A 25,594-nucleotide genomic window follows, 5' to 3' on the forward strand; every position below is an offset into this window, starting at 1 on the left:
CTCTCTTTTGGGTTTTCAACAAACTTTCCCTCCTGTGTAACAGGATATGTCTGTGATTCCAACAGACTCACCCTTTCCTGTATGGACTTTACGCCTGGCAAATGTACTCCTATTCAACTGAGGCCAATGGGGACTAAAAGTCAAAAAGGTATTTACAGGAATATCTACAGAGTTCATATACACGAGTCAATTCTAAGGGACAAAAATGTCTACAACTTTGCATTTAAAAACATGCAGAGAATCAGAGCTTGTGCTTTCATTGAGTAAGAAACCAAATGTGAACTGCAGAAGGACTGTATTTGAATGGTTGCTTTACAGAACAGTTAAAGCATCATTATGTGGTTTGATTCACGGAACTGTTAAATAAAGGCGGATGTTTGAAATGTCACAAAGGTTACAACTATTTTTTGTCGTCTGACCAGGTGATCTCATAGTCGCTGAAGAAAGTCTTCAGCTTCTCCACAGAAACAGCATGGTCAGCTTTTCCAAAGGCCTGCGAGTGAGTGAGAGACCTGACATTAGTGAATTAAATACTCCTGAAGATTTTAATTTTTCATTCAGCTTTTAGTTAACTTACAGTGGATTCTCCAAACACCCTTATTTTTTTCTCTTGGTTGTTGTGCTCTATCTTCCCTCCTCCAAGGCATTTGCACTCCATCCCCAAGGCCTCCATAGCAGGGTTGACCTTCTCAAAAATATGATCTGAAAATTTATGAACACATTTAGAAGAAATTGAGACTGTAATTTAGTTACAATTCAATAAAAATAGCAATTAGAATCAAATACGGAAATTTGGTAGTTGTCTCCAACGACTAGGTTGGCATGAATTTCATTCCTCTGCTCTGTGCAGTATCTATTCCGCAATGCACGTCTGCAAGATCCACCAAAGGAACCATAAAAATGAGACAACACTGCACAACAGACTACATGCTATAGGTTTTCATCTGCACCGACAGTCACCGGTCTGCACGATATCTCGCGCTGAACTGACGCAGTTGACGTTCTCCTTGAAGCAAACTATAATAACTTACTGTGATATTCGGCATTTTTTGTGCCACGGACAATGTCTTTATGCACATCGCCATCTTTCGCTTTTACTCTGACCAGTATGTACTTAAAAGTTCCCTCTGGATCAATCTCTACATCGGGGATTTTAGCCAGAGCGTCTGCCATTGCGACTGTAGATTTACGCAAAACGCCGTAGACTCTGAAACTGCGCAGAGGTCTACTGACCACAGAGAACATGAGTAGTTCTCACAGATACCTTTATTTGGGTCAGGATTTCTACTTCGCTTCTTCAAGCGGCAGGACATTCGCGACTTGTTGCATTAATGTGCAGATTTAACACTGCGCTCGCACTCTGGCGCCTTCATATGGCAGTAAGTGCGAAGTGTTTGAATTTGCGTTCCTTGTAGTCTCTGTCTACATACAGATGGATTAGCATTAGAAAACTTTATGTTACACTACTCAGACGCACAAGTGATATCGTCAATATGTCTAAGTTTGGTACGAGAATTTTCTGCTTTTGGCCATTTCCTGCAGCATGCGGCAGATTGTCTGCCAGTGTCTATCGGAGAGATCAGAAGTCAAGATCAAACCTCAGAGTTAGGTTTGATCCTCCCCCTGAGGGCCTTTTGGTTCTTACCCCAAAGGAATCCTATCTTTTTGGATTCACATCAAGAACGCTTCAGCGGGGAGCAGGATGCATAGTTTTGCTTTGCGTGATATGACTCCTGTTTGCACTGTGACTTCATTAAGCAGTAATTTTTCATGTTACCTTAAGCTTGGAGCCAAAGGACACAGTTTTAGGACAGTCAGAGAAAGGTAAACCTCTAAAAAGACAAAGGCTTTCCCATATAACCATGCCAAATAAGACAGGGAAGTCAAATAAATATTTAGATCTTTTGTAACTAATAGTGGTAAGTTGTGTAACTGCCTGTCCCATTCTAGTTACAACTGTGTGATTGCTCTGTTATTCATAGCTGTGTTAGTTAATCAGAGAGTTTATTTTATCTAATTGTGGAAGGGAGTAAGGTTAAGAGGTGTCAATAACAGTAGCTACAATCCCATGCCTCAGTTCAGACAGGAAGGATGTAAACTGTCACTTCTGGAAACGCAGGCAGCCAGCAGGCACCTCTGCTTCTATGTGCCGCAAATTTTCCATGCCTAGACACTCGTAAACAAGTGACTGTCGTGATCTTTCCTACAAAATCTTTCCTCTTGCTTTCTACTAACACCTCCTTTGCAATGACATGTCAGTTCTGAAGTGTGAAAAGCATGTTTTAGTCTATGCATTGTCTGTTAGCACACTTTGTACTGTTGTTGTGTATTAGTCAGAATGATTCATTGCATACAGTTGAGGTTTAGACATGGGCCATCAGATTTCTTGAAACACAAATACAAACACAAGAAACCCTCATTAGTGCTGATGAAGAAAATATTCTTTCCTGACATCCAAGAAAACATGTCAGTGGCACACAAGTCAATCACAGATAGACTCTTATCAGCCTCCCAGTATTTCAGAGCTTTGAAAAAGAATTTCCTTCTCAGTGGCCTTATATTTAATACGTGCATTTTTGTGTGTACTCTGTACCATTGTTGCTTCACCAGGAAATGCTTAAGTACCTGATGTCATACAATTTGATTTGTCTTTGAATTTGTCCTTCTTTTCCCCCCAAGCCTTTTTCACAAAGTTTACTGCTTCTGTGTTTTTAGACCTTTTTATTAGCTGTTTCTATTGTATACTGTACTGTACTGTATTGCACACCGAGGATATGTGTCAAAATGTGTTTCATTGACAATCACATTAAGTTTATGCAAAGGGTCAATATTTGTAAAAATATTTGGCCTTTTCTTAAGACCTGTGACATTTGCCCTGGCATCCTGCCATTCTGTCAAGCAGCCTCTGGGTTACATCCTGGCTGATGGCAGCCTGTTCTTCCATAATCAGCGGTTGGAGTTTGTCAGAATTTGTGGGCTTTTGTTTGTCCACCAGGCTCTCAGTGGAATTAAGGTCTGGGGAGTTTCCTGGCTATGGACCCTAACTTTTGATGATGTTCCCCAAGCTAAGCTATCACTTTTGCTCCAGCATGCTGGGAATGGCATTGTTTTTTAGCAGAATGTTCTTGTTGGTGGTTGGGAAAAATGCTTTCATGTTTTGGTGCCGTTCTTTATTCATGGCTGTGTTTTTAGGCAAAATTGTGAGTGATCCCATGCCGATGTATGTGAAGTAACCCCACACATGAATAGTTACAAGATGCATTATTTGTTGGCATGACACAGGTCTGATGTTAGAGCTCACCTTTTCGTCTCTGGACAATCATTTCTCTGGCTGTGTCAAACAATTGTAAAGGCGCTTCATCAGAGAAAATGACTTTTAACACAGGCCTCAGCAGTACCTGTAGTTTTTTGCAAAACATCAGTCTCACTCACACACTCACACCTGCCTGCTGTCTTTCCTAAGCAGCTGAATAATCTTTAGGACAGGCATGGCAAACTCATTTTACACTGTGGTAGACCAGTGAAACTCTTTCTATCAATCTAAAGAAGTTTAACTACACATTTAAACCCTGTGATATAAGAAAAAGACGTTTCAACAGTACATCTCTTTTTGTTCGTGATAAAGAAATGCTGTTTTAGTAAATGAAAGAAATCTGTCAGGATGAGTCTTTGGACTTAAATTGTAAGAAATGAGTTTGTAAACTTAAAGACTGGTAGCTCATTGTCCAGTCTGTCCTAAAATTTGAAACATCTTGTTAATTAACAAAAAATGCCTATTTTAACAATGTGAGTGAATGGAAAAAAATAAAAATAAAAAATTATTTAGTAGGCAGTAAAAAAGCAGGAACTTTTCTGCTATTTCAGTTTAGCATGGTATTTTCATAAGCTGTAAAAATATAGAAAATGCAGTTAAAAATCTAAAATGTATCCTTTCATTGACATTTTCCAAAACTATCCAATGACCAGATTGGAGTCTTTGGCAGGCCAGTTCTGGCCCCCTGCCTTATGTTTGAAACCCCTGCTTTAGGAGATGGTACTGGCGCTTGCTGGGCTTTCTCAGGTGCCCTGAAAATGTATTTATAACAACTAAACTTCTCTCCTTAAAGTTCTTCATGCTCTGATAATTGGTTGATTTAGGTGGAATCTTACTAGCATCAGTATCCCTGGGAAGCTCTTTTTATGCAAAGCAGTGATGACTATACATGTTTTCCTGCAGATAACCATGGTTAATAGAGTAAGAACAATGACTTCAATAACCACTGCCTGTTGTTTTAACTCAGTCAGTTTAGCTTGACAGATCTTCTCCTCATCAACATTCTCACCTGAATTAATGAGAGGATCACTTAAATGATGTTAACAGGTGCTTTTGTAGCAGGGCTGATGGACTGTGTGGGGCTTTTTGCATATGTTATTGTTCTCTAAAGCACTCTGAGCAGCATGTTTTGATGGCATCTCAGTGAAGAACACTATATGCAGGGGTTGTGCAAATGTTTAAAAATGCAATATTTGCACGTGCTGTGCAGTGTAGTGTAATACTCATATAAAGTAGCACAAAATGTAATACACTAGTAACTGGTAACTTCATGAAAATAGTTTGTAAACCGAAGTAAATACACTTGTTTTCTGCTTATGACAATGATACTGAAAGTACTAATGAAAATAGCAACTGTGTTAATAAATAACAGAATTTCATTTGTTATTTTCTTTTCTTTTTAACTTTTGCTTTTCTTTTTAACTTTTGCTTTTCTTTTTATCTCAAAAGGAAAAGCCTCTTGTAGAGTGGAGGAGTATAAGAGTCGGGGTGGAGTTTCCACTGAAAAGCCCAATTGTTATGAAAGCTTTCAGGAAACCTGGACCAAGCCAACCATCTGTATAAAGTCAGGCACTTCAGCGCAAAACCCTCAGAATCATTTGATATCTATCTACACTGAAGTCAAAGGCTAAAGAATCACTTAAAATGGTGAGTGGAAGTTGGATCAATTTAAATTCCATTCTCTGCACTGCAGATTTATTCAGTTGTATCTTATAGCCTGTGATTGATAGTATGCCATTAATGTATGTTAATGCATCTTTCTAACGTATTTTTTTTAGAAATTGTGCTATGGATTATTTCAGACCCGTGCCGCATGGATCCAGTTTGCCTTTATCTGCTCAAGTATGTGCAATGCAGACATTGTCCCACCTGCAAGTTTTAGAGCCTGATAGAAACGTAACATTTTTTGCATTTTTGCAAAAATTTGCATCTAATGTGTATCTCTGTTCTGTATCCTTAGTGCTGTGCATGTGGACTAGTGTTGAGTCCTGGTCTTACGTCTACTCAAACGAATCAATGAAATGGGATGATGCACGTAAATGGTGCAAGGAGAACTACACAGACATGGTGGCCATCCAGAACCGGGAGGAGATCGAGCATCTTAACAACTGGCTGCCCAAAAAAAAAGGCTACTACTGGATTGGGATCCGTAAGATCAATGATGTCTGGACCTGGGTAGGAACCAACAAAACTCTGACAGAAGAAGCGACGAACTGGGCAGAAGGAGAACCAAATAATGGCAAAGCTGGACAAAGTGTAGGAGTCACTGAGGACTGTGTGGAGATGTACATTAAACGAGACCAAAATCCAGGCACGTGGAATGACGAGAGGTGTATGAAAAAAAAGACTGCTCTGTGCTACACAGGTGAGCAACAGTCTGGGGCTTATATGCTTTATTTTAGCTGCCTTAGATTTGTTATTCTGGTTCATTATTATCAAGGTAATCTACTGATAAAACTTTTAGAAATAGTTTATTTGATATATTATTTTACTATGATTAGCAAGGCTTATAAAAGCATATCTGTTTTTTCCAGCGGCTTGTAAGAATGACTCCTGTTTGCATGGAGAGTGTGTTGAAACCATCAACAGCCACAAATGTGAATGCTTTGAAGGGTTTTTTGGAGACAAGTGTGGCCAAGGTAAGAAAACAAAATGACAGCGTAGTTTAAATACATATTTTAAGTCACGTAAAGGATTCGATATCTAATTGTGTGTTTTATTTGTTGTCAGTTGTGCAGTGTAACAAAAGTGAGGTGATTGTCCCAGATAAAGGACATGTAAATTGCTCTCACAAGCATGGCAATTTCTCCTATGACTCGTTGTGTCAGTACTCCTGTGAGGAAGGATACAAGCTGAGTGTGCAGACTCCTCTGAGGTGCACAGCCTCAGGAAAATGGTCAGATAAGCACCCTTCATGTGAATGTGAGTTGGAAATCTGCAGTAACAAGATAAATGAAGAGATGAGACATTAACTAGTAGCTACTAAAATTCTGAGATGCTATATTTTATTGATTGTTGTTACTAAACAGTGATGGAGTCATGGCCTGATGTTTTTTCTCCTGTTGTCTACAGTGATTCAGTGTGAGAAGATGTCAGAGCCTACACATGGATCCATGAAATGCTCCAATCCTCTGGGCTCATTCAGCTATCAGTCCACCTGTACTTTTACCTGTGATGAAGGTTATGTACTGTCTGCATCTCCATCTCTGCAATGTGAATCATCAGGAAACTGGAATGCATCCCAGCCATTCTGTGTTGGTACGGCCACATGTTTTTACCTTTCATCATTGTGGAGATTGTGTTATTTGGGGGTTTGATTTGCATGATGATTATAATAAAAGCTTTATTTTAACTCCTTCTGGTGCCCTCTCTTTGTAGCTGTCCAGTGCCCTGCTCTGCAAAATTTGAAAAATGGCTTTGTCAGCTGTGGAGAAGATGCTGATATGAGGTTCAGCTACAAAAACACCTGCAGCTTCAGTTGTGACCAAGGTTACCATTTAGTGGGAGCCAGTAGCGTGACCTGCACGTCAGGAGGTACATGGAATCAGCAGATTCCTCACTGTGAAGGTAAGAGGAACACTAACAGTATAACCCACACATCTTCTACACAATGAGGACACATTCAATAAAATACACATTTTTCTGTGTTAGCCATCCTTTGCCAGAATCCAGAGAGAGAAGCTCCCCTCATCATGCAGTGCAGTGACTCTGTGACTGAACTGCGACCAAACTCCACCTGCAGCTTCAGCTGTGAAGAAGGTTTTGAACTGCAGGGAGCAAACACCATCAAGTGTTCTGAGGACGGACAGTGGAATAAAAACATACCTACATGCAAAGGTCTGAAACCATAATTACATCAATATTTACTACAAACAGTGTTTGCTCATTGTAGCACTTTTATTTTAAGTCTGTTTAACTATGATATATTTTATTGATTTTCTTCTGTTCAGACCCTTACGGGCAGTGGTTTAATGACACTAAGGTGAGATCACTTTTTAAAATATGTGATATCTCCCTGTCCTTCCCAACAGTTGTTCGATGCCCGTTGCTTGAGGCTCCTGAAAACGGTCACATCAATTGCTCCAGCACTGAGTCAGTTTACAACTCTCAGTGCTCCTTCACCTGTGACCAAGGCTACTTATTAGAAGGACCTGAGCTGCTGACCTGTGATAATCATGGCAACTGGACTGGAGAGAAACCCACCTGTCAAGGTAAATGAACAACAACAGAACGAGGGGAACAAGAAGTTAAAATTCACAAACTTACAAATTTCAGTTCAAAGTTTCACATTCACATTTCACAATCCTTCCACAGCTCCTGCTCCAATTACTGCAGTTACTGCTGGTGTGGCAACAGGGGGCACTGCCTTGTTATCTGGTGTCTCTATGGCTTTGTGGGTCTTGAAAAAACTGAAGAAGAATGTAACCAAATTCGACCTGAGCAGGTTAGAGAAGGATTCACCATTTTAATCATCTTTATTTTTAAGTTCATTGAATTTCAGTGATCATTTTCTCTCTTTTATTACAGCAGCACTCAGTCTCCCTCACAGAGCTACAAAAACAGCATTGACAGCCTAATATAGGAATCTCTCATATTCTTAATAAACAAATATGGATGCTGTAAATTTTTACCACATTAATGCAAAACATATGAGTTATGTGCACTAGTATAACACACTAATCAGGCAAAGCCAATGTGAGAAAAAGAGCTTATTTACAAACATGCACTGAATCATTGTATCCCTTTGTAAACTGTAAGAAGATCTGTGATTGCTCCGAAATGTTGTTTCAACATGTATTTCCTCCCAGTGGGAGTTTTATATTGAACATATTGTTCTACAACTTCATGAAAATGCTGGAAAAATGTGGCTATTCCTGTTACTGTAAACCTTATATAACACGTAAGCTGCCATTTCACTGCATACCCATGTATTCCTTTTAGTATTTATGTGGTATTTATTTTCTGAAAGAAAATTGTGCATTAAATGTTTATTCAGGTGGTTGCTTGTACAAAGCTATATTTTTATTTACTGAGTTACTCTAACACTTTAAAACATGAATGTTTTGTATCTCATATATGCTGGAAATGTTCTCATGTACATGCAAAACGAATAAATATTGTTTTAAAAAAATTGATTTTGGCACTTCCATGTTTTGTTATAATGATTAATAAAAATATTCCATTGTTTTGTCACCACAATGATAGAAATGCTTAGCCAAGCAGGGTCTGAAGCAGTCTGCTTTTACGACTCATCAATTCTGCATGACCGATTCTCACAGTTTTAGCAACGACCTTCTGCCACCATGATTTTCTTTAGAGGTTGAGAAAGAACCTCTTTTGAAAGCTGCCTGGACCTTTTGTCTCTCCAGCAACCTTTCCGTCATAAAGGACATGACAAAGCAGAATAAAATTGAAAAGTGAGAGGTAGGAAGGAAAAAGTATATTTCTGGGTATTCTGTCCATTGTTTGTTTTAATTGAGTGTCATTTGTGCAAACACTTTCGTGGGACAGGAAAAGGATCAGATACCTTACATAAGGCTGAAAATGACAACATGTTGTGAACATCGAGTTATTCTATGCTAAGTTCGCCCTGAATGTAAAAATGAGAGCTTACAAAAATGTGGCAATGACCCTTAGATGCACTGAATGGACGCACAATTATTTTTACTGCTGCTGCACTTTCTTATCTTATGTTTGGGTTGATCAGATAAGCAAGGATTTAACTTCAGCAGCAGCTTCTGTCAAACAACATAACATCTGAGTAAATGAGACATTTTCTCATCAGTAATTTTTAATGATTATATGCATCATAATGGATGAAATTATATCCACCTTTCACCTTGGGTAGGTGACAGGTTAATAATATAGGATGAGGTTAATATCAGTTATTGATGTTGATATTATCTTTGGGTTTTAGATTATATGCTAGCAAAATGCGTGACTGATGTCATGGAACATGCAACACTGTTACATGTTCTAATCATCACACTATGAATTATTCTGAATGTTTTCAGGTAATTCTTTGGATGAGACTACTGTCTGCTGGATGCATCACCACTCCAAGAAGACAATGAACTGGACCCAGGCCAGACAGTGGTGCCAGGCCAGATTCACAGACATGATGTTGAACCCAAGAGGAGGATGACTGTCTGGACTCTGTCCTGCTGCAAAAAACATTTTCTCCCTGTATTTCTGGATTCCACTCCCAAAAAACCACAAGAGTGAAATTTGGACACAGTTTGAGAATAACAGCACGAGGATCAGTAATGATTCATCAGCAACAAAGGAGCCAACAGGGGGTTTTTTTTTTTAGAGATGTAAACTAACTCAAGACGAAACTGAGGAGAATGGAATGATGGGAAATGTAGCAATTTAACATCAAGTGGTGAAGATTATTTTAAAGCCTGATATTTCCTATACAAAATTTTATGCCATTTTAAATCCAGTTCTTATTTTGTTGATTTTGAAATATTTTAAATTGTTATATTATCATCATAATATCACTTTCATTGAACATTTATATTTGTGTAATTATTTGTCACATCTTTAACTGCTGTAACTATTAAATTTACCAACTTTGGGATTTATTAAGAATATCATATCTTCTCCTGAACTTGATTCGTTTGCATGCAGCTTGGAAAAGGATAAGGCTGTTATTTGAAAAAAGGAATAACAGGAAATATTATTTTGGTAGTAATAACAAGCGTTTTAATCATGCTTTGTTTTGGGGGATTTTCATAATTGCCCAGGATGTAAGAGAAAAAGATGCCAAACAGCTGAGCAGATGGCTATTAGAATGGGCAAAGAATAACAATTCAAAGTTATTAGTAATTTATTATTAGTAAAGGACAGTATAAACTGAGGAAACTACCACAGTATACACACACTTTCAGATGTCTGAATGTTTTTAAAATATTTCTTTCCACACAACATGCTCTACATATTTCAATAACTTATACTTTTCATCATTAAAACACTGAAATTGGATTTTTTTTGGTTTTTTTACATAATTTAACATACCTGAATACCCATGCAAGCTGATCAGTGAATACAGATTCTCCTCATTGAACTTATGCATTCACTTCATTTAAACATATTGATAAATACTTCTGACTACGGCTGACTATTCAGGGCTGTTAGTTTTTTTTTTTTTTATATCTCTGCTACAATTGATTCTACTTCTAGTGACTCAGTATGAGATATTATTACCACTGACTAGAACAGAAATAATATTGCTAAGAGATTCAGTGCAGTTTTATGGCAAAACAGGTCCAAAATAATCCAGAGCTCTATTTACTCTTCACAAGAAAGAAATATGCGCATGACCTGTGTGACCATATCCTGATGTTATGGACAAAGATTTCTGAGGAATGTCACATTTGACCTATTGCATAAATTATCAGGATGTGATTCATACATTTGTACTGTATTCCTTTACTATAATCTCACATGAAATGAGTCAGAAGGACTTGCCGAAGTGTGTGTGCATGTGTCTGTGTGGGGATGTGTGTATATGAGTGAAAGCCTTGCTGAAAGGAAGCTACAGCCAAAATGATAACACAAAATTTACCAATGGCTCAATTCCAGAAGGATAAATAATGCTCTTTTTCAGTTTACGAATGAGTGTAAATGCAGTGACAATAATGAGTAACTAAAGACAGATAAGACAATATTACTCATCCTTATTTATAGACAGAGATACGACATATTCAAAAGTAGTAATTACTGAACAGTAAGGAACCACGCAGGACTAGTCTGATAATTCATTCCGAATAACTCTGACTTTTTTAACATGATCAGAGATGGGCAGTAACGCGTTACCTGTAATGCGTTACTGTAATCTGATTACTTTTTTCAAGTAACGAGTAATGTAAGGGATTACTATTGCAAAAACGGTAATTAGATTACCGTTACTTTCCCGTAGGAACGCTGCGTTACTGCGTTACTAAAACCGTGATTTTTTGCGAGAATGTCTCATGACAGTGACGTAAGCGTGTGCGACGTTCGTGACAACAGCTGTGTGCAGATCATAATATTATCAAGTGCGGGAGAGAGTATGAGCATGCAGCGTTCAAAGCGTGGAAGTACTGACCTTATTTTGAGTTTGATTCCATAAAAAGTGACAAAAACATTAGTGTCCGTTGTGCGTGGAAGAAAACTTCTTTTTACAGCGAAAAAAACCCCTAAACTTCCAAGCAAGCACCGAGTGCGCTACGACGTAATGTGAAATTCACAGAGAAACTCGCGGATTCTTCCACTGACCGCTGCGGCACACCTGCACCAGGGTAAACCTCCGCCTACCCCAGTCTTGCTTTACAGGTGAAAATAGAGCAACAGGACCGCTAGTCTTTGATTTTATTTATTTTCTGCTGTGTTTTACTTGCATCTATTTGAAAGAGTGAGTGTAAATACAAAAAAATATTTTATTTTATGTGCTGGAATGTGCAGAAAATAGGTTTAATTGTTAAACAAATTTCTTCCAGTCAGAGAATGTTGCATATAATTAAGTTTTTGCTTGATGCATAAAGTTAAAAGATTTAAAGTTTAAAGTTTTAAAAAGAGACGTTTCCATTTGATTACATTTTGTATGATGGATTATGCAGAAAAAGTAGAATTGGGCTGAAAGATCTATCGCTTTATCACCTATTCAGGTTGTAAATCGTCTTTTTAAAAAGTAACTAAGTAACTAAGTAATTAATTACTTTTGAAAATAAGTAATCAGTAAAGTAACGGGATTACTTTTTCGGGGAAGTAATCAGTAATTAGTAACTGATTACTTTTTTCAAGTAACTTGACCAACACTGAACATGATAGCTAACTCTTTGAGAGATGAATTATTACAACTTATTCATTATGAATAATGTTCATTTTCTCCTCACATTATTCATTCCTGTTTTATCTAAATGGCATAAACAAGTATCCATGCAACAATTACAAATATTGGTGGTGGGGGGTTATATGTGGTGCACAAAAAGTTCATCATTTTGTGCACCACAAATACATAAATAAATACATCACTTGTGATACATTTAAAAAAACATCACAAATAACAACATTTGATGTTTTCCCAGTCCGTTCCCTGGTACCTCATAATATCCACCCATTTATAAATAGATTATTATTAATATGTCCCTCACTTGTTCGTGACAAACTTCGGTGTCTTTGTTTAACCTGAAAAGGATTACAAATATTTTTATAAACCTGAGCCAAAGACCTGACCCTTTTCTCTAATGAATATATTTTCCCTGTTTTTTAATCATGCAAACCCTTTCCACATCAAGCTCAAGGCTCTACTCACTGTTTCCATTCCTATGGGTCTAAAAGTTTCCTGTCTGTGAAGTTGACCCAGATCCAAATTGTTTTGGCAAAGCTTTTGCACACTGAAAACCATCCCGTTCCTCTATTTCAGCAAAAGACAACAGAAAACCAACAGTTTTATTAACTGATATTTCAGATGTCAAAATTAGAAACAAAATGCTGACTGCTTATCATAGTTACACAGTGTTAACCTTTGAAACACATCAACCTGTAGTAGTAGATTTAACTGCAACCACATCATTCATACCCTTCAGGTAGAATTCAACCTGTAATTTCAGGTGTGATGAACTGATTCGGTAGGACCAGATAATCTGTGAACACAGCACGCAGCCAGAGTTGGAGCATATAAAGTTATCAATACTTATACTGACTGAATTTATTTGAATTTGTTTAAATTAATTTCAGTTAATGCTTTTTTGATGATGACGGACAATAGAGGTTTCCTTTTCGTCTTTTTTCTTTCTTACGGGAAAAGATCCTGAAGCCTTCTGTGGAATTCAGCATTGGGAAATATTGTGGGGAATTCCTCTGAAAGGCTCCGCACTTCCTGTAGGAGGATGGAGTCCTATATAAGAGAAGGCAGCCCAGTTGATAACACTCAGAATCATTTTATCCTTAAATATACTGAGGCTGAAGGATCAACAATCTTCTGTAGGCTATCAGGCATATTAGTTAACATGGTGAGTAGAAGGGATACTAATTTAAATGTCAATCTTTTTAGAGAACATTATTTCACTTTTATCTTATATATAATGATGATAGTACGCTGTAAGTTTATTTTAACTTTTATTTTCATAGGATTCCTGCTTTGGACTACTTAAGACCTGGGGGTATAAGAGCTCTGCTTCATGGATGAATTTCACCTTTATTTGCTTAGGTATTGACATTTGATGCAAGCAGAAACATCAGTGTAACTCTTGCAAGTTTTACAACCAAATAGAAATTCTTAAAATTCATCCTTCTTGCCACATATGCATATAATTTGTATCTCTGTTCTCTATCCTTAGTGCTGTGCACGTGGACTAGTGTAGAGTCCTGGTCTTATTTCTATTCAAACAACGCAATGACATGGGAAAATGCACGAAGCTGGTGCCAGGAGCACTACACAGACATGGTGGCCATCCAGAACCAGGAAGAGATCAAGCATCTTAACAACTGGCTGCCCAAGAAAAATGGCTACTACTGGATTGGAATCCGTAAGATCAATAATGTCTGGACCTGGGTAGGAACCAACAAGCCTCTGACAAAAGAAGCAACCAACTGGGCAGAAGGAGAACCGAACAATGGCGAGAGTGAAATAAATTCAAAGATCAGTGAGGACTGTGTGGAGATGTACATTAAAAGAGATAAAGAACCAGGCAAGTGGAATGACGAGAGATGTGCAAAATCAAAGACTGCTCTGTGCTACACAGGTGAGCAACAGTTTGGGACTAACATACTAGAGCAGATGAAAAATTTAAGATTATTTATTTGACACATTATTTTACTATAATAGGTAAAATTTCTAAAAGCATGTCTCTTTTTTCCAGCGGCTTGTAAGAATGACTCCTGTTTGCATGGAGAGTGTGTTGAAACCATCAACAGCCACAAATGTGAATGCTTTGAAGGGTTTTTTGGAGACAAGTGTGACCAAGGTAAGAAAACAAAATGACAGCGTAGTTTAAATACATATTTTAAGTCACGTAAAGGATTCGATATCTAACTGTGTGTTTTATTTGTTGTCAGTTGTGCAGTGTAACAAAAGTGAGGTGATTGTCCCAGATAAAGGACATGTAAATTGCTCTCACAAGCATGGCAATTTCTCCTATGACTCGTTGTGCCAGTATTCCTGTGAGGAAGGATACAAGCTGAGTGTGCAGACTCCTCTGAGGTGCACGGGGTCAGGAAAATGGTCGGAAAACCCCCCTACATGTGACTGTGAGTTTAAGTACTAATAGCTAGTAATATTGCTACTTTTTTTTAAATTATATTATTTACTACACAGTGATGGAGTCATGGCCTGATGTTTTTTCTCCTGTTGTCTACAGTGATTCAGTGTGAGAAGATGTCAGAGCCTACACATGGATCCATGAAATGCTCCGATCCTCTGGGCTCATTCAGCTATCAGTCCACCTGTACTTTTACCTGTGATGAAGGTTATGTACTGTCTGCATCTCCATCTCTGCAATGTGAATCATCAGGAAACTGGAATGCATCCCAGCCATTCTGTGTTGGTACGGCCACATGTTTTTACCTTTCATCATTGTGGAGATTGTGTTATTTGGGGGTTTGATTTGCATAATGACTAAATAAAAGTTTTATTTTAACTCCTTCTGGTGCCTCTCTCTTTTGTAGCTGTCCAGTGCCCTGCTCTGCAAAATTTGAAAAATGGCTTTGTCAGCTGTGGAGAAGATGCTGATATGAGGTTCAGCTACAAAAACACCTGCAGCTTCAGTTGTGACCAAGGTTACCATTTAGTGGGAGCCAGTAGAGTGACCTGCACATCAGGAGGTACATGGAATCAGCAGATTCCTCACTGTGAAGGTAAGAGGAACACTAACAGTATAACCCACACATCTTCTATATAATGAGGACACATTACAATAAAATACACATTTTTCTGTGTTAGCCATCCTTTGCCAGAATCCAGAGAGAGAAGCTCCCCTCATCATGCAGTGCAGTGACTCTGTGACTGAACTGCGACCAAACTCCACCTGCAGCTTCAGCTGTGAAGAAGGTTTTGAACTGCAGGGAGCAAACACCATCAAGTGTTCTGAGGACGGACAGTGGAATAAAAACATACCTACATGCAAAGGTCTGAAAGCATAATTATATCAATATTTATTTGCAAACACTTTTTACTCATCATAACATTTTTAACAGTGTTTGTGTGATTATGTTCTAAAACGTTACTAAACATTTTTTCTTCTTCTTTTTTTTTGTTTTGTTTTAGAAAAACAATGTCCTGCTCCAGAGGTCCCAATACATGGTCAGATAAGCTGCAGCCCTTCTCTGTCTTCATTTGTTAGTCATGAGGCAACACATCCAGTTGGCATGGTTTGCATTTTTACCTGTGATGAAGGTTATGTACTGTCTGGATCTCCATCTCTGCAATGTGAATCATCAGGAAACTGGAATGCATCCCAGCCATTCTGTGTTGGTACGGCCACATGTTTTTACCTTTCATCATTGTGTAGTTTTTGTTATTTGGGGGTTTGATTTGCATGATGATTATAATAAAAAGTTTTATTTTAACTCCTTCTGGTGCCTCTCTCTTTTGTAGCTGTCCAGTGCCCTGCTCTGCAAAATTTGAAAAATGGCTTTGTCAGCTGTGGAGAAGATGCTGATATGAGGTTCAGCTACAAAAACACCTGCAGCTTCAGTTGTGACCAAGGTTACCATTTAGTGGGAGCCAGTAGCGTGACCTGCACATCAGGAGGTACATGGAATCAGCAGATTCCTCACTGTGAAGGTAAGAGGAACACTAACAGTATAACCCACACATCTTCTACACAATGAGGACACATTCAATAAAATACACATTTTTCTGTGTTAGCCATCCTTTGCCAGAATCCAGAGAGAGAAGCTCCCCTCATCATGCAGTGCAGTGACTCTGTGACTGAACTGCGACCAAACTCCACCTGCAGCTTCAACTGTGAAGAAGGTTTTGAACTGCAGGGAGCAAACACCATCAAGTGTTCTGAGGACGGACAGTGGAATAAAAACATACCTACATGCAAAGGTCTGAAACCATAATTACATACAATTTATTACAAACAGTGTTTACTCATTGTAGCACTTTTATTTAAGTCTGTTTAACTATGATATATTTTATTGATCTTCTTCTGTTTCTCTTTTGTAGCAAAAGGATGTCCTGCTCCAGAGGTCCCAACAAATGGTCAGATAAGCTGCAGCCCTTCTCTGTCTTCATTTGTTAGTCATGAGACACCCCATCCACTTGGCATGCTTTGTAATTTTACATGTGATGAAGGACATGAGCTGCAAGGTGCACACAGCATGGAGTGTACACATCCAGGCCAATGGACCTCCAGATCACCAATCTGCACAGGTATATGTGAACCCATTTTACCTGGATTACTTGTTGTTCACAACTTTATTTGCATGTTCAGACCCTTACGAGCATAGGTGAGATCACTTTTTTTATATGCAATATCTTCCTGTCCTTTACAACAGCTGTTACATGTTTGTTGCTTGAGGCTCCTGAAAACGGCCACATCAATTGCTCCAGCACTGAGTCAGTTTACAACTCTCAGTGCTCCTTCACCTGTGACCAAGGCTACTCATTAGAAGGACATGAGCTGCTGACTTGTGATCACCATGGCAACTGGACTAGAGAGAAACCCACCTGTCAAGGTAAATGAACAACAACAGATCAAATGGTACACAAAATGTAAATGTAGACACTGACAAATTTCAGTTCAGAAGTCCACATTATTCACATTTCACAATGTTTCCACAGCTCCTGCTCCAGTTACTGCAATTACCTTTGGTGTGGCAACAGGGGGCACTGCAATGTTTGTGTCTATGGCTATGTGGCTCTTGAAAAAAATGAAGAAGAAAGCTGACGCATATGAGCTAAGCAGGTTAGAGAAAGATTCACCTCTTTGTTTCCTTCATTTTTCTTTTGACGTTTGTTGGATTTGGATACTTATCCTCTCCTCTCTTTGTTTTTACAGCAGCTCTGACATAGAGTCTTCCCCACAAAGCTACAAAAACAGCACTGACAGCCTAATATAGAAGAAACTTCTATTCTTCATAGACAGCTACAGATAGCTATACATTTAACCACAGAAATGCAAAAAGTACAAATCATGCGCTAAAAGTGACAAGGAGTGACATAATGTGACATTTGAATTTTGCTGAAACTTTAAAAAGATCTGTAATTGCTCTGAAATGTTGTTACAACATGTATTTCCTCCAGAAGGGAATTTCATCTTGAACATATTGTTCTACAACTTCATGAAAATGCTGGAAAGGTGGCACGATTCATGTCACCGTAAATGTTACATAACGTTATGTGTGAATTGTCATTTAGCTGCACAAATCTGAATATTTTGATATGTATTTATTTACTATTTATTTTAAAATAGGATATTTTGAATTGAATTTTTATTTTGATGTTTATATGTATAAAGTTGTGTTTTCTTTTAACTTCACTGTGTTTTTTTATACTGTGAAATTTTACAGTTGATGTTTTATGATGTTCTGGGATATATGCAAACCTAATAAACAGTTTTGGGAAAAAAATAAAGCAACTTTGTTTGCTGTTGGCACATTCACTTTTCTTCATCAGGACTAATGTTGCACACTTGGACAAATGACACTTCCAGGTGTGCATGAGTTCAGAATCGTTCTTTTTACTTGCTCATTTGCAACTGCAAATACAAAACACAAGCACGTCAGTTAGCCTGCAGAGTGCAGCTACGCTATCTGTGCAGTAAAAACACACAGGACAACTTTTCACATAACTACTGAACCTGTGTTAACAAAGTACTCATTTACTCAGTATTTTCTTACCAATGTTCATCTTACAATATTCTGCACACTCGCATGCTCATCCAACTAGTATTGTAGCACCTGGAGACTACCCTCTCGATCCCCTTATTAATCATGTGATATTGCGTTTAACACCAGTTCAGGTACATCATGTAAATCACAAACTCCGACATCAGCGTTGTGTTCCATTAATGACAGTACCTTACTCTAATACATTTCTCATACGTCAACATCATTCTGTTTATACATCACATTACTTGTGCTCACCTGCAAATACAAAACACAAGCACTTCAGTTAGCGTAGCTGCACTCTGCAGGCTATCTGTGCAGTAAAACACACAGGACCCCAAAGCTGCCTGATACAGTGAGCACCACCCATGGGAATCATCATTGACCAGAATATTCTAGCTGGATTGCCAGTGAGCACAGTATGTGTCAGAAATAGTAATAAAGAACTGAATGCATAACGTAACAATGATAAGAATGCATGAAATTATGGAGGGGGGGGGGGCAAAATCTATTACAATACTTCCATCTGTGTCCATCCATTACATGAGTCCCACACTAATAATAATGTCCAGCTTTTTTACCACATTGCTGCAAATGCCTAGCCAAGCAGGATCTATTCCAGCCTCATGTGGAGCCAGAATTTAAACTTGAGTCATCAGTTCTGCCCATCATCAACCTAATCTTGCAGTTTCACAATGACCTTCTGCCACCGTGTGTTTTTTCAGGGGCTGAAAAAGGAACCTCTTTAAAAAAGCTCAAACCTCTCGCTTCTCCCTCATAAAGGTCATGAGCAGTTATTCAAGGAAGGAAGAACTGTATTCCTGGGTATTTTATTTCCCCATTGCTCATTGTTTGTTTTAATAAACTGATTGTTATCTGTGCAAGCACTTTAGTGGTACAGGAAAAGGACTTAATGTCTTACATAAGGCTGAAGGTGACAACATGTGCCTTGTATTGTTATGAATATCCAGTTATTGTATGATAATATTTACCTGAATAAAAAAAGGGAAACTTACAAAAGCCTGACACTGACTTTTTAATTGTGTTTAACGAACACACACTTATTTTACTGCTGTAACCCCTTTTTGTTTTATATTTGAGTTGATTAGAAAAGCAAATGTTTAACTGAAGTAGCACCTTGTGTTTACAGGTTCAGAGAGCATTTTATGATGTTATTACAACATTAATTCTGGGTAAGTCAGGATTTTCTTATTCAGTCATTTTCATCATGATCTTCATGGTTACTTATGAGAAGTACTGTTAGTCTTAACTATTGTTGTTATTACTTTTCACTTGCGCAGACGACAGATAATAACAGCACGTGGATCAGTAACTATTCAAGGACCCCGTATGAATCAAATAATATCCACTCTACAGATATGTGTGCGGAGATGTACACTAACTCAGGAAAAAATAGAGGGAAGTTGAATGATAAGAAGTGTATCACAATTTTTGTTGCATAGCATAGTAGTTTTACCTTATAAAATATTCATTCTGTAATCTATTTCATTTAGGTTTTTTATATGATTGTATATTTGTTTATATCTTTATTTTACTGATCTATACACCATTCCACTTAATTTAGCTATTTTTATTTTTGTGTTTAACAATTGTGACAGAGCAATTTCCCAAAGTAAAATTGATAAACTGAATAAATCTTATCTTAAAACTAATGATTTTACATCAGTCATCAAGGAAAAAGAAACTGTCATCTGTACAAAGAAAAACGAGAACCTGTGTGAGTTTTGTAGTGATAAGTGACCTTTTATTGGTGTGCTTTTTCTTAAAGCCCAGTGTAATGCAACATCATGTGAAGAAGGGAGATGCGAGGAGACTATCAACAATATAACTGTGAACGTGGTTTTAAGGGAGAAAGGTGCCAAACATGTAAGCAGTTTAGTAGCTGCCATTCAAAGTCATTAGCCTAGTAACTTGTGAAACAATGAACAATTTATAACAGGGGTAGGCAACCTTTCTGATGGCGAATGCCATTTAAAATTTCCTCAGAAGTCAGTGTGCCATATGATTGCATTAGCAATAAATTTAATAACGCTCTATATGAACAGTTACACATTATATAGAACCACTTTATAGAATTATATTTGTTTGCAAATGTTGGCAGCTATCAGCAAATAGTTATCAGCTATTTTGAAACAAAAAAAAGACACTTTTTATTCATAACAAGAACTCCATAACAGCAAATGAACTGTACAACAGAAAATACAAATGCTATTTATGGTCTCCTCACAACAATAATAAGAAAAATAAACTGGGCCAATATGGTATGTTTGTTAATACAGAGACACACATGTTAATGTGATCTCATGTCTCCCACTCAGAGACACAGGTCTCCCACTGTCCAGCATTCAGACGGCTACCTGAGGACACTCATGTGAGAGAAAATCTGCTCACACAGATATGTAGAGCCAAATACTGTCAATAAGGCCTCTGCAGTGTTCTGAAGACAGTTAAACTTGTCAGGTAGTGATGTCCAGCAGGTGAAAATGCAAGCTCCATGAACATGCACAGCTGTGGATTCTAGCTGCTTCGATGTCGCATTAACTGGCATTAACTCAGCCAGTTAATGCGAGACTAATCTAGCTGCTCATTAAAGATTTCTGGTTTGATCAGAAAATAAAACATTGGTCCATACACCTGAAAGTCCCAAAAATGCATTGTGTCTCGAGTCTATGGATGCATTTGGACTAAAGACCGGCCCCCCAGATATTAAAGCCATAAAGCCTTTGAATGAAAACAAACGCTGTTGTGACAGTGATGTACTCTGTCTTGTTGGTAAATGTATGATTTCTATTCATTTTACGTCAGATAAAAACTTTGGTTGTAAGCTTCAGATAATTATTTAATAACAGCCAGACATTTTAAATGAGAATAAGAAAGTATTTCTTTGCCCCCCCTTTCCTGTTAATGCCCTACCTGGCCCCTGGCAAAACTTTGCTAGACCCGCCCCTGCACAGTTACCAGCTGTCAGCTACATAGAAAAGGATCCTGGTGTTATTTGTCTCTCAGAAACAGTTCATAACTTCCCTTCAACTCATTCATGTCACCTAAAAGGTAAACCTGTTTCTCCATCACCTGTTCAGCTCTGATGATTCAGTAAGGACATCTCCTGGTTTCATCTGCATGTTTCCCTCTCACCAGATATACAAACCGATATCATGACCAGCAGCTTTTACAGCTGTGGCTCCAGAAAACCTCAGCTGATACTAGAAATTAATATTAAATAAATTCTAACAACAGCTGACCAAGCTTAAACGTGCTGCTGTTGTTTAGTGCGACATCCGGCAGTTTCCTCTTTCTGGCGCAAAGTGAGCGATAAACAAACAAGAGAGAAAAGCTGGTCAGCTGATCATTGATCAGTTTCATGATTGAAGTAGCAACAGGAGAGAGAGGGGAGAGAATGAGAGGGGAAGAAGATGCAGCTGTGCAGCAAAGACACAGAATAACTCCAGCTTTGTGTCTTTTTTCCATCCTGGCTGAAGTACGGGACAAACTGTGTTCCTTCTCAGCTCAACACGAAACGCGTAATAATTTCTCTGAATGCGGGACGATTCCGTTTGTACGGGACGGTTGGCAACTCTACTAACTAACCTTATGAATAAAATAAAGTTCACTATCAATAAAATCATAGCACCCGCCCAGCTGTATAGAAACTCCGTCATGCTAGCTAGCGCGCAGTACGAGTTATTGTAACTGACTGTAAAAAGTCAGCATAATGAAAATAAACTCCACCTAAACTTGGTTTATATCTGACCCAGATAGACTGCAGGTCATAACTTCTTACCTGAAGTTTAGTTCACCTGACGCTCCGACCGGCGGCTGCCTCGGGTCTCTCCTCCTGCCTCCCCTTCCCTCATCGAGGGAGCAAATGCTCAGAATGCCCGATGGCCAGTCCAGCTATGGTCGTGCTTGCCATCAGTTAACCCTTGGCACGTGTATAGAAGGGTGGCATGGGGTGGCAAGTGCCACCCTAAAATGATCCCTTGCCACCCCAAGTGCCACCCTAGTTTTGCATATGACAGTGTTGTTTATTAAAATAAGATAGCATTAACACTTTGAGCGTAGTTACAGTCAACAGTGAATATAAATGCTAAAACTGAAAATATTGCATAGTGTTCCCCCCCTCCACCATTAACAAATGGTTCAGCCCATAGCGCCACTGGCTTTTTTTATTGTTTTCAGTAGCAAGCGATGCTTATGATTGTGCCAGAGCACATTTTGAACAACACCATGGGAATTTCGGATTTTACACGGGTGGTTGGATGTTACACTCTGGAAATGGAAGGAAGGTGAGTGTTATTAACCCCCTGGGGTCCACGGACACGCTGCATCTCCAAATCACATGACTGATTTAAGCTGACACAGCAACAAGCTGCAGCCACGCTGAGTCTCTATTTCAGCCCACATTGAAAGTTCGGACTTCAAAGTTTTTAGATTTTAATTACAGGCCAGTAAATCCAGAGTTATGATGATATATATAAGTGAAGCTTTTTTCTAAATACTGTTGTCACGTTTTTGTGTGTGTGTGTTTTAAGCTTTTTCTAAGGACAGCGCGAAAACAGTAAAGAAAGGGGAAAAAAAGCCACTTGTTTCCTATCGGTGGAAAAATGTACCATGTCGACCAATTAAAAAAAAAAAAGTCAACACGTGGGATTTGGTTGTTTAGGAAGAGGGGAAAGTTTTGGGAGTGACGGTAACGCCAGCGAGACAGCAAGGGCATCGAGCTGCCGTTAGCGTTCGACTTTGTCGAATTCACTCGCTCTTTGTCAACTGATCCTTTCCCCGAGCGAGTGAGAGAGAGAGAGAGTTTTTAGATGTGGGAGATTTGTGACGTTTAGTGTGGAGTGTACACTTAGTGTGTTGTGTTGTCTTGTGTAGTTGTGTAGTCGTTTTGTTTTGTGTGTCAGTGAGGGCACTAATGAATGTCACAAAAGGCACATTTGCAATGTAAACACTGTCACTAAGTAGAAAACCAGCGGAGTGATACACCTGCTGTTGTCAGGCCTGCAGGTTTATCCCTGTGCTGCTCTCCTCTGTCTTTTGGTGGAAAAACTTTTTTTTACTGGCACACATCATTTGTGGGGCATCTTATTGCGAAACCTGATTGTTCTCTCATTTTAGTTTTAGTAATATTTTGAAAAGGTTGTACAAAATGAAAAAAACGGCAGGTGTATTTGCTTCATTTTTAGATAAATAGTTGTATGTTTACAAAATGTACAATTTATATTTGCATTTCAAGTTATAAAAATTTACTCAACATGTCTTTGGTTTTTTTTAGAGTAAAAAAATACTACTAGGATTTTAAGTTCTTTGTGTGATTTCAGATCAGTAATACTAATGCAGTATGTCAGTGAAAAAACAACTAAATTCAGTTGAGCTGAAAAGAATGATACCAAACAAGGCAAAGGGGAAAAAAATAAAAAGAAACATTTTGACGGTGAAATACAAACGTAAACTCAAAAGGAGTCAAAAGTGGCCGGTTGTATTTCAGACCTCAGTGGGTTAATCCAACAAATCATGAAAAATTAGGTTTAAATTTTTGTTCATGACAGTGCAGATTTTTGACATTTTGTGTAATTTAAGCATCTAACAACGTGATTGTTTTCTAACAAAAAACAGTGTGAAACTTAAGTTAGACTTGTGTTTGCAAATGAACCGCCCGTTGTTGTGCAACTTTCTGGATTTTATACTTGTTGGGCTATATGTTTATTTATTATACAGGCTATACAGTACATAACATCAAAACTTACATGTTTTATGTAACTAAAGTGTTTAATTATGTGGGCTACAGACAATAATTAAGTTATAGACTATATTTATATGAAAAACGTGTATACTTACTGCATTTGAATCATTATAGCCATATGTAACCACCTGCATATGTGTTTGAAAAAAAAAAGGCTTTGATTTTGCCACCCCATTTGATTTCTTTGCCACTCTAAGAAAATTTCTCTAGATCCGCCCCTGAGTCCGACCCACTTTCTTTGTCAGGGCTAGCGGGTCGGACTCAGGCGCAGGCAGCGGGTCACGTTCACAGTTCTTAACTTTATTGAACACCAAGTGCTATTTACAAAGTGAGGGATTTTGGGAAGGGCTCCATGGGTCCACTGGTTGGTGGGGAAAGGGACAGGTGCTCCACACTCGCGGGGTCTCAGCCGCTCCTCACACTCCGCTCATACTCACGCTCAATCTTCCAAACAGCGGGGAAGAGGAAGGGTCCAAGAATCTGAAGACAGGAAGGGAAGCAATCACTAAAGGTACACGATATCGGACACGAATCCATAAGCCGGGATTCTCACTAATGTGGTAACTCAATATTCCAGTGACGAGAGGCTCTGAGCTGCTGCGTTTAGCAGTGTCCAGAAACAGTGATGAGCTACAGGTGAGTAATTAGCGGCAGGTGTGTATGCCAAAGGCAGGAACCCGAGGTGAGCTCCGCCCCGGCCGGGTGATGCAGGAGCAGGAGGGAGGGGAAAAGAGATCAAAACAAAAACAAAAACACATGTAGCCTTGCAGGGCTGGCCGGGCAGACACAGGGACCATGACATTCTTATCCAACAAGCTAATTTCCACAATCAACAAAAAAGCACCGAAGTACAAGTACTATATTGTGGTGAGCTCAGACAAGGAGGAGACAGAGGTTTTGTTCGGTCTTGCTTCCCGCCGTGTTAGCCAGGGAGCACAGCCGTTTGTTCTGCTTTTACTGGAGAACACTGCTGCTAGCCAACTGCTCAGCGTGGCAACAGCACAGCAACAACAACACACAGGGCGCCCTCTCACCCCCCGGAAGGACAAACCGTCGCGGAGAGAGGGCGTCACCTGTCACTATGGTAACATGACAACAGAACATAACTGTAAATAACAAAACCCCAAACAGCCCTGGCCCGCTACATAGCCCCCACCTAAGGGGTCAGTCGTCCCCGACAACCCCATTACCCAACACAAAGTCCTGCAAATGTCCATGTGTCTTCCTTCGACGCGCAGGCCGATCTCGACCAGCAGGGGAAGAGTCACTCGGATGAGAACCTGGGGTGCCACCAGCATCCCCTGCCCCAGCGGCTGCTGGAGCGGGTGGGCGGTACGGTGAGAGCCTGTCCAGGTGCAACACCGCCACGCGCCCTGGGCCGGGCATGCGGATCTGGTTCACCACTTCTGTCAGCCGCCCCACGACTTCCGCCGGCCCTTGCCAGTGACCGCACAGCCTGGGGGACACCCCTCTCTTGCGAACCGGGCAGTACACCCAAACCTTGTCGCCAGGCACGAAAGCTCCCCCTCGGCACCTGGTGTCGCAGGCTCTTTTCTGTCGTACTGCGGCGCTGACCTGGGCCTGGCGGGTGTATTCACGAACCACTCACGGCCGCTCCCTCAGCCTCCTGGAGCAGTCCCCAGCCACCAACACACGCCGGTTCCCTGCCTCGGGGACGGGGAAAGGCCCTAGGA

The 25,594-nt window shown here is 39.3% G+C and overlaps 2 protein-coding genes across 8 annotated transcripts in view; one reads left to right on the forward strand and one right to left on the reverse strand.

Annotated features, from left to right (window-relative positions):
* Positions 1–278: 278 nt before the first annotated feature.
* Positions 279–1,258, reverse strand: si:dkey-51e6.1 (uncharacterized protein LOC558617 homolog). The gene is made up of 3 exons (XM_031736049.2): positions 1,032–1,258; positions 578–702; positions 279–493 (listed from the first exon to the last, which is right to left on the reverse strand). Exons 1-3 carry the CDS (start codon positions 1,243–1,245, stop codon positions 401–403), a joined length of 432 nt encoding a protein of 143 aa, XP_031591909.1. The 5' UTR covers positions 1,246–1,258; the 3' UTR covers positions 279–400.
* A 3,552-nt stretch (positions 1,259–4,810) lies between these two features.
* The window catches only part of LOC116317315 (P-selectin-like), a 51,865-nt gene continuing 31,081 nt past the window's right edge, over positions 4,811–25,594 (forward strand). For 5 of the 7 annotated variants that reach the window (XM_039606443.1, XM_039606444.1, XM_039606440.1 and 2 more), the window contains exons 1-15: positions 4,811–4,960; positions 5,092–5,155; positions 5,274–5,678; positions 5,848–5,952; positions 6,044–6,235; positions 6,386–6,571; positions 6,692–6,880; positions 6,965–7,150; positions 7,345–7,524; positions 15,240–15,425; positions 15,564–15,770; positions 15,894–16,082; positions 16,167–16,352; positions 16,473–16,679; positions 16,805–16,984. In XM_039606443.1, the coding sequence (XP_039462377.1) occupies positions 4,958–4,960; positions 5,092–5,155; positions 5,274–5,678; positions 5,848–5,952; positions 6,044–6,235; positions 6,386–6,571; positions 6,692–6,880; positions 6,965–7,150; positions 7,345–7,524; positions 15,240–15,425; positions 15,564–15,770; positions 15,894–16,082; positions 16,167–16,352; positions 16,473–16,679; positions 16,805–16,984 (2,665 nt within the window). In that variant the 5' untranslated portion in view covers positions 4,811–4,957. Of the gene's footprint in view, positions 4,961–5,091; positions 5,156–5,273; positions 5,679–5,847; positions 5,953–6,043; positions 6,236–6,385; positions 6,572–6,691; positions 6,881–6,964; positions 7,151–7,344; positions 7,525–13,244; positions 13,312–13,429; positions 13,509–13,638; positions 14,044–14,160; positions 14,266–14,356; positions 14,549–14,658; positions 14,845–14,965; positions 15,155–15,239; positions 15,426–15,563; positions 15,771–15,893; positions 16,083–16,166; positions 16,353–16,472; positions 16,680–16,804; positions 16,985–25,594 lie in introns of those variants that run through there. The other 2 variants (XM_039606445.1, XM_039606446.1) reach the window with 2 other exon arrangements.

This window comes from Oreochromis aureus, linkage group 23, assembly GCF_013358895.1.
Source record: "Oreochromis aureus strain Israel breed Guangdong linkage group 23, ZZ_aureus, whole genome shotgun sequence".
In the NCBI taxonomy this organism is placed as follows: Eukaryota; Metazoa; Chordata; class Actinopteri; order Cichliformes; family Cichlidae; genus Oreochromis; species Oreochromis aureus.

Coding starts and splice junctions, on each gene's coding strand:
- si:dkey-51e6.1 (XM_031736049.2), bottom strand. CDS start 1,245: ATGTTCTCTGTGGTCAGTAGACCTCTGCGCAGTTTCAGAGTCTACGGC. Junction 703..1,031: donor AAAAAATGCCGAATATCACA/GTAAGTTATTAT, acceptor ATAAATTTTCAG/ATCATATTTTTGAGAAGGTC. Junction 494..577: donor GGGTGTTTGGAGAATCCACT/GTAAGTTAACTA, acceptor ACTCACTCGCAG/GCCTTTGGAAAAGCTGACCA.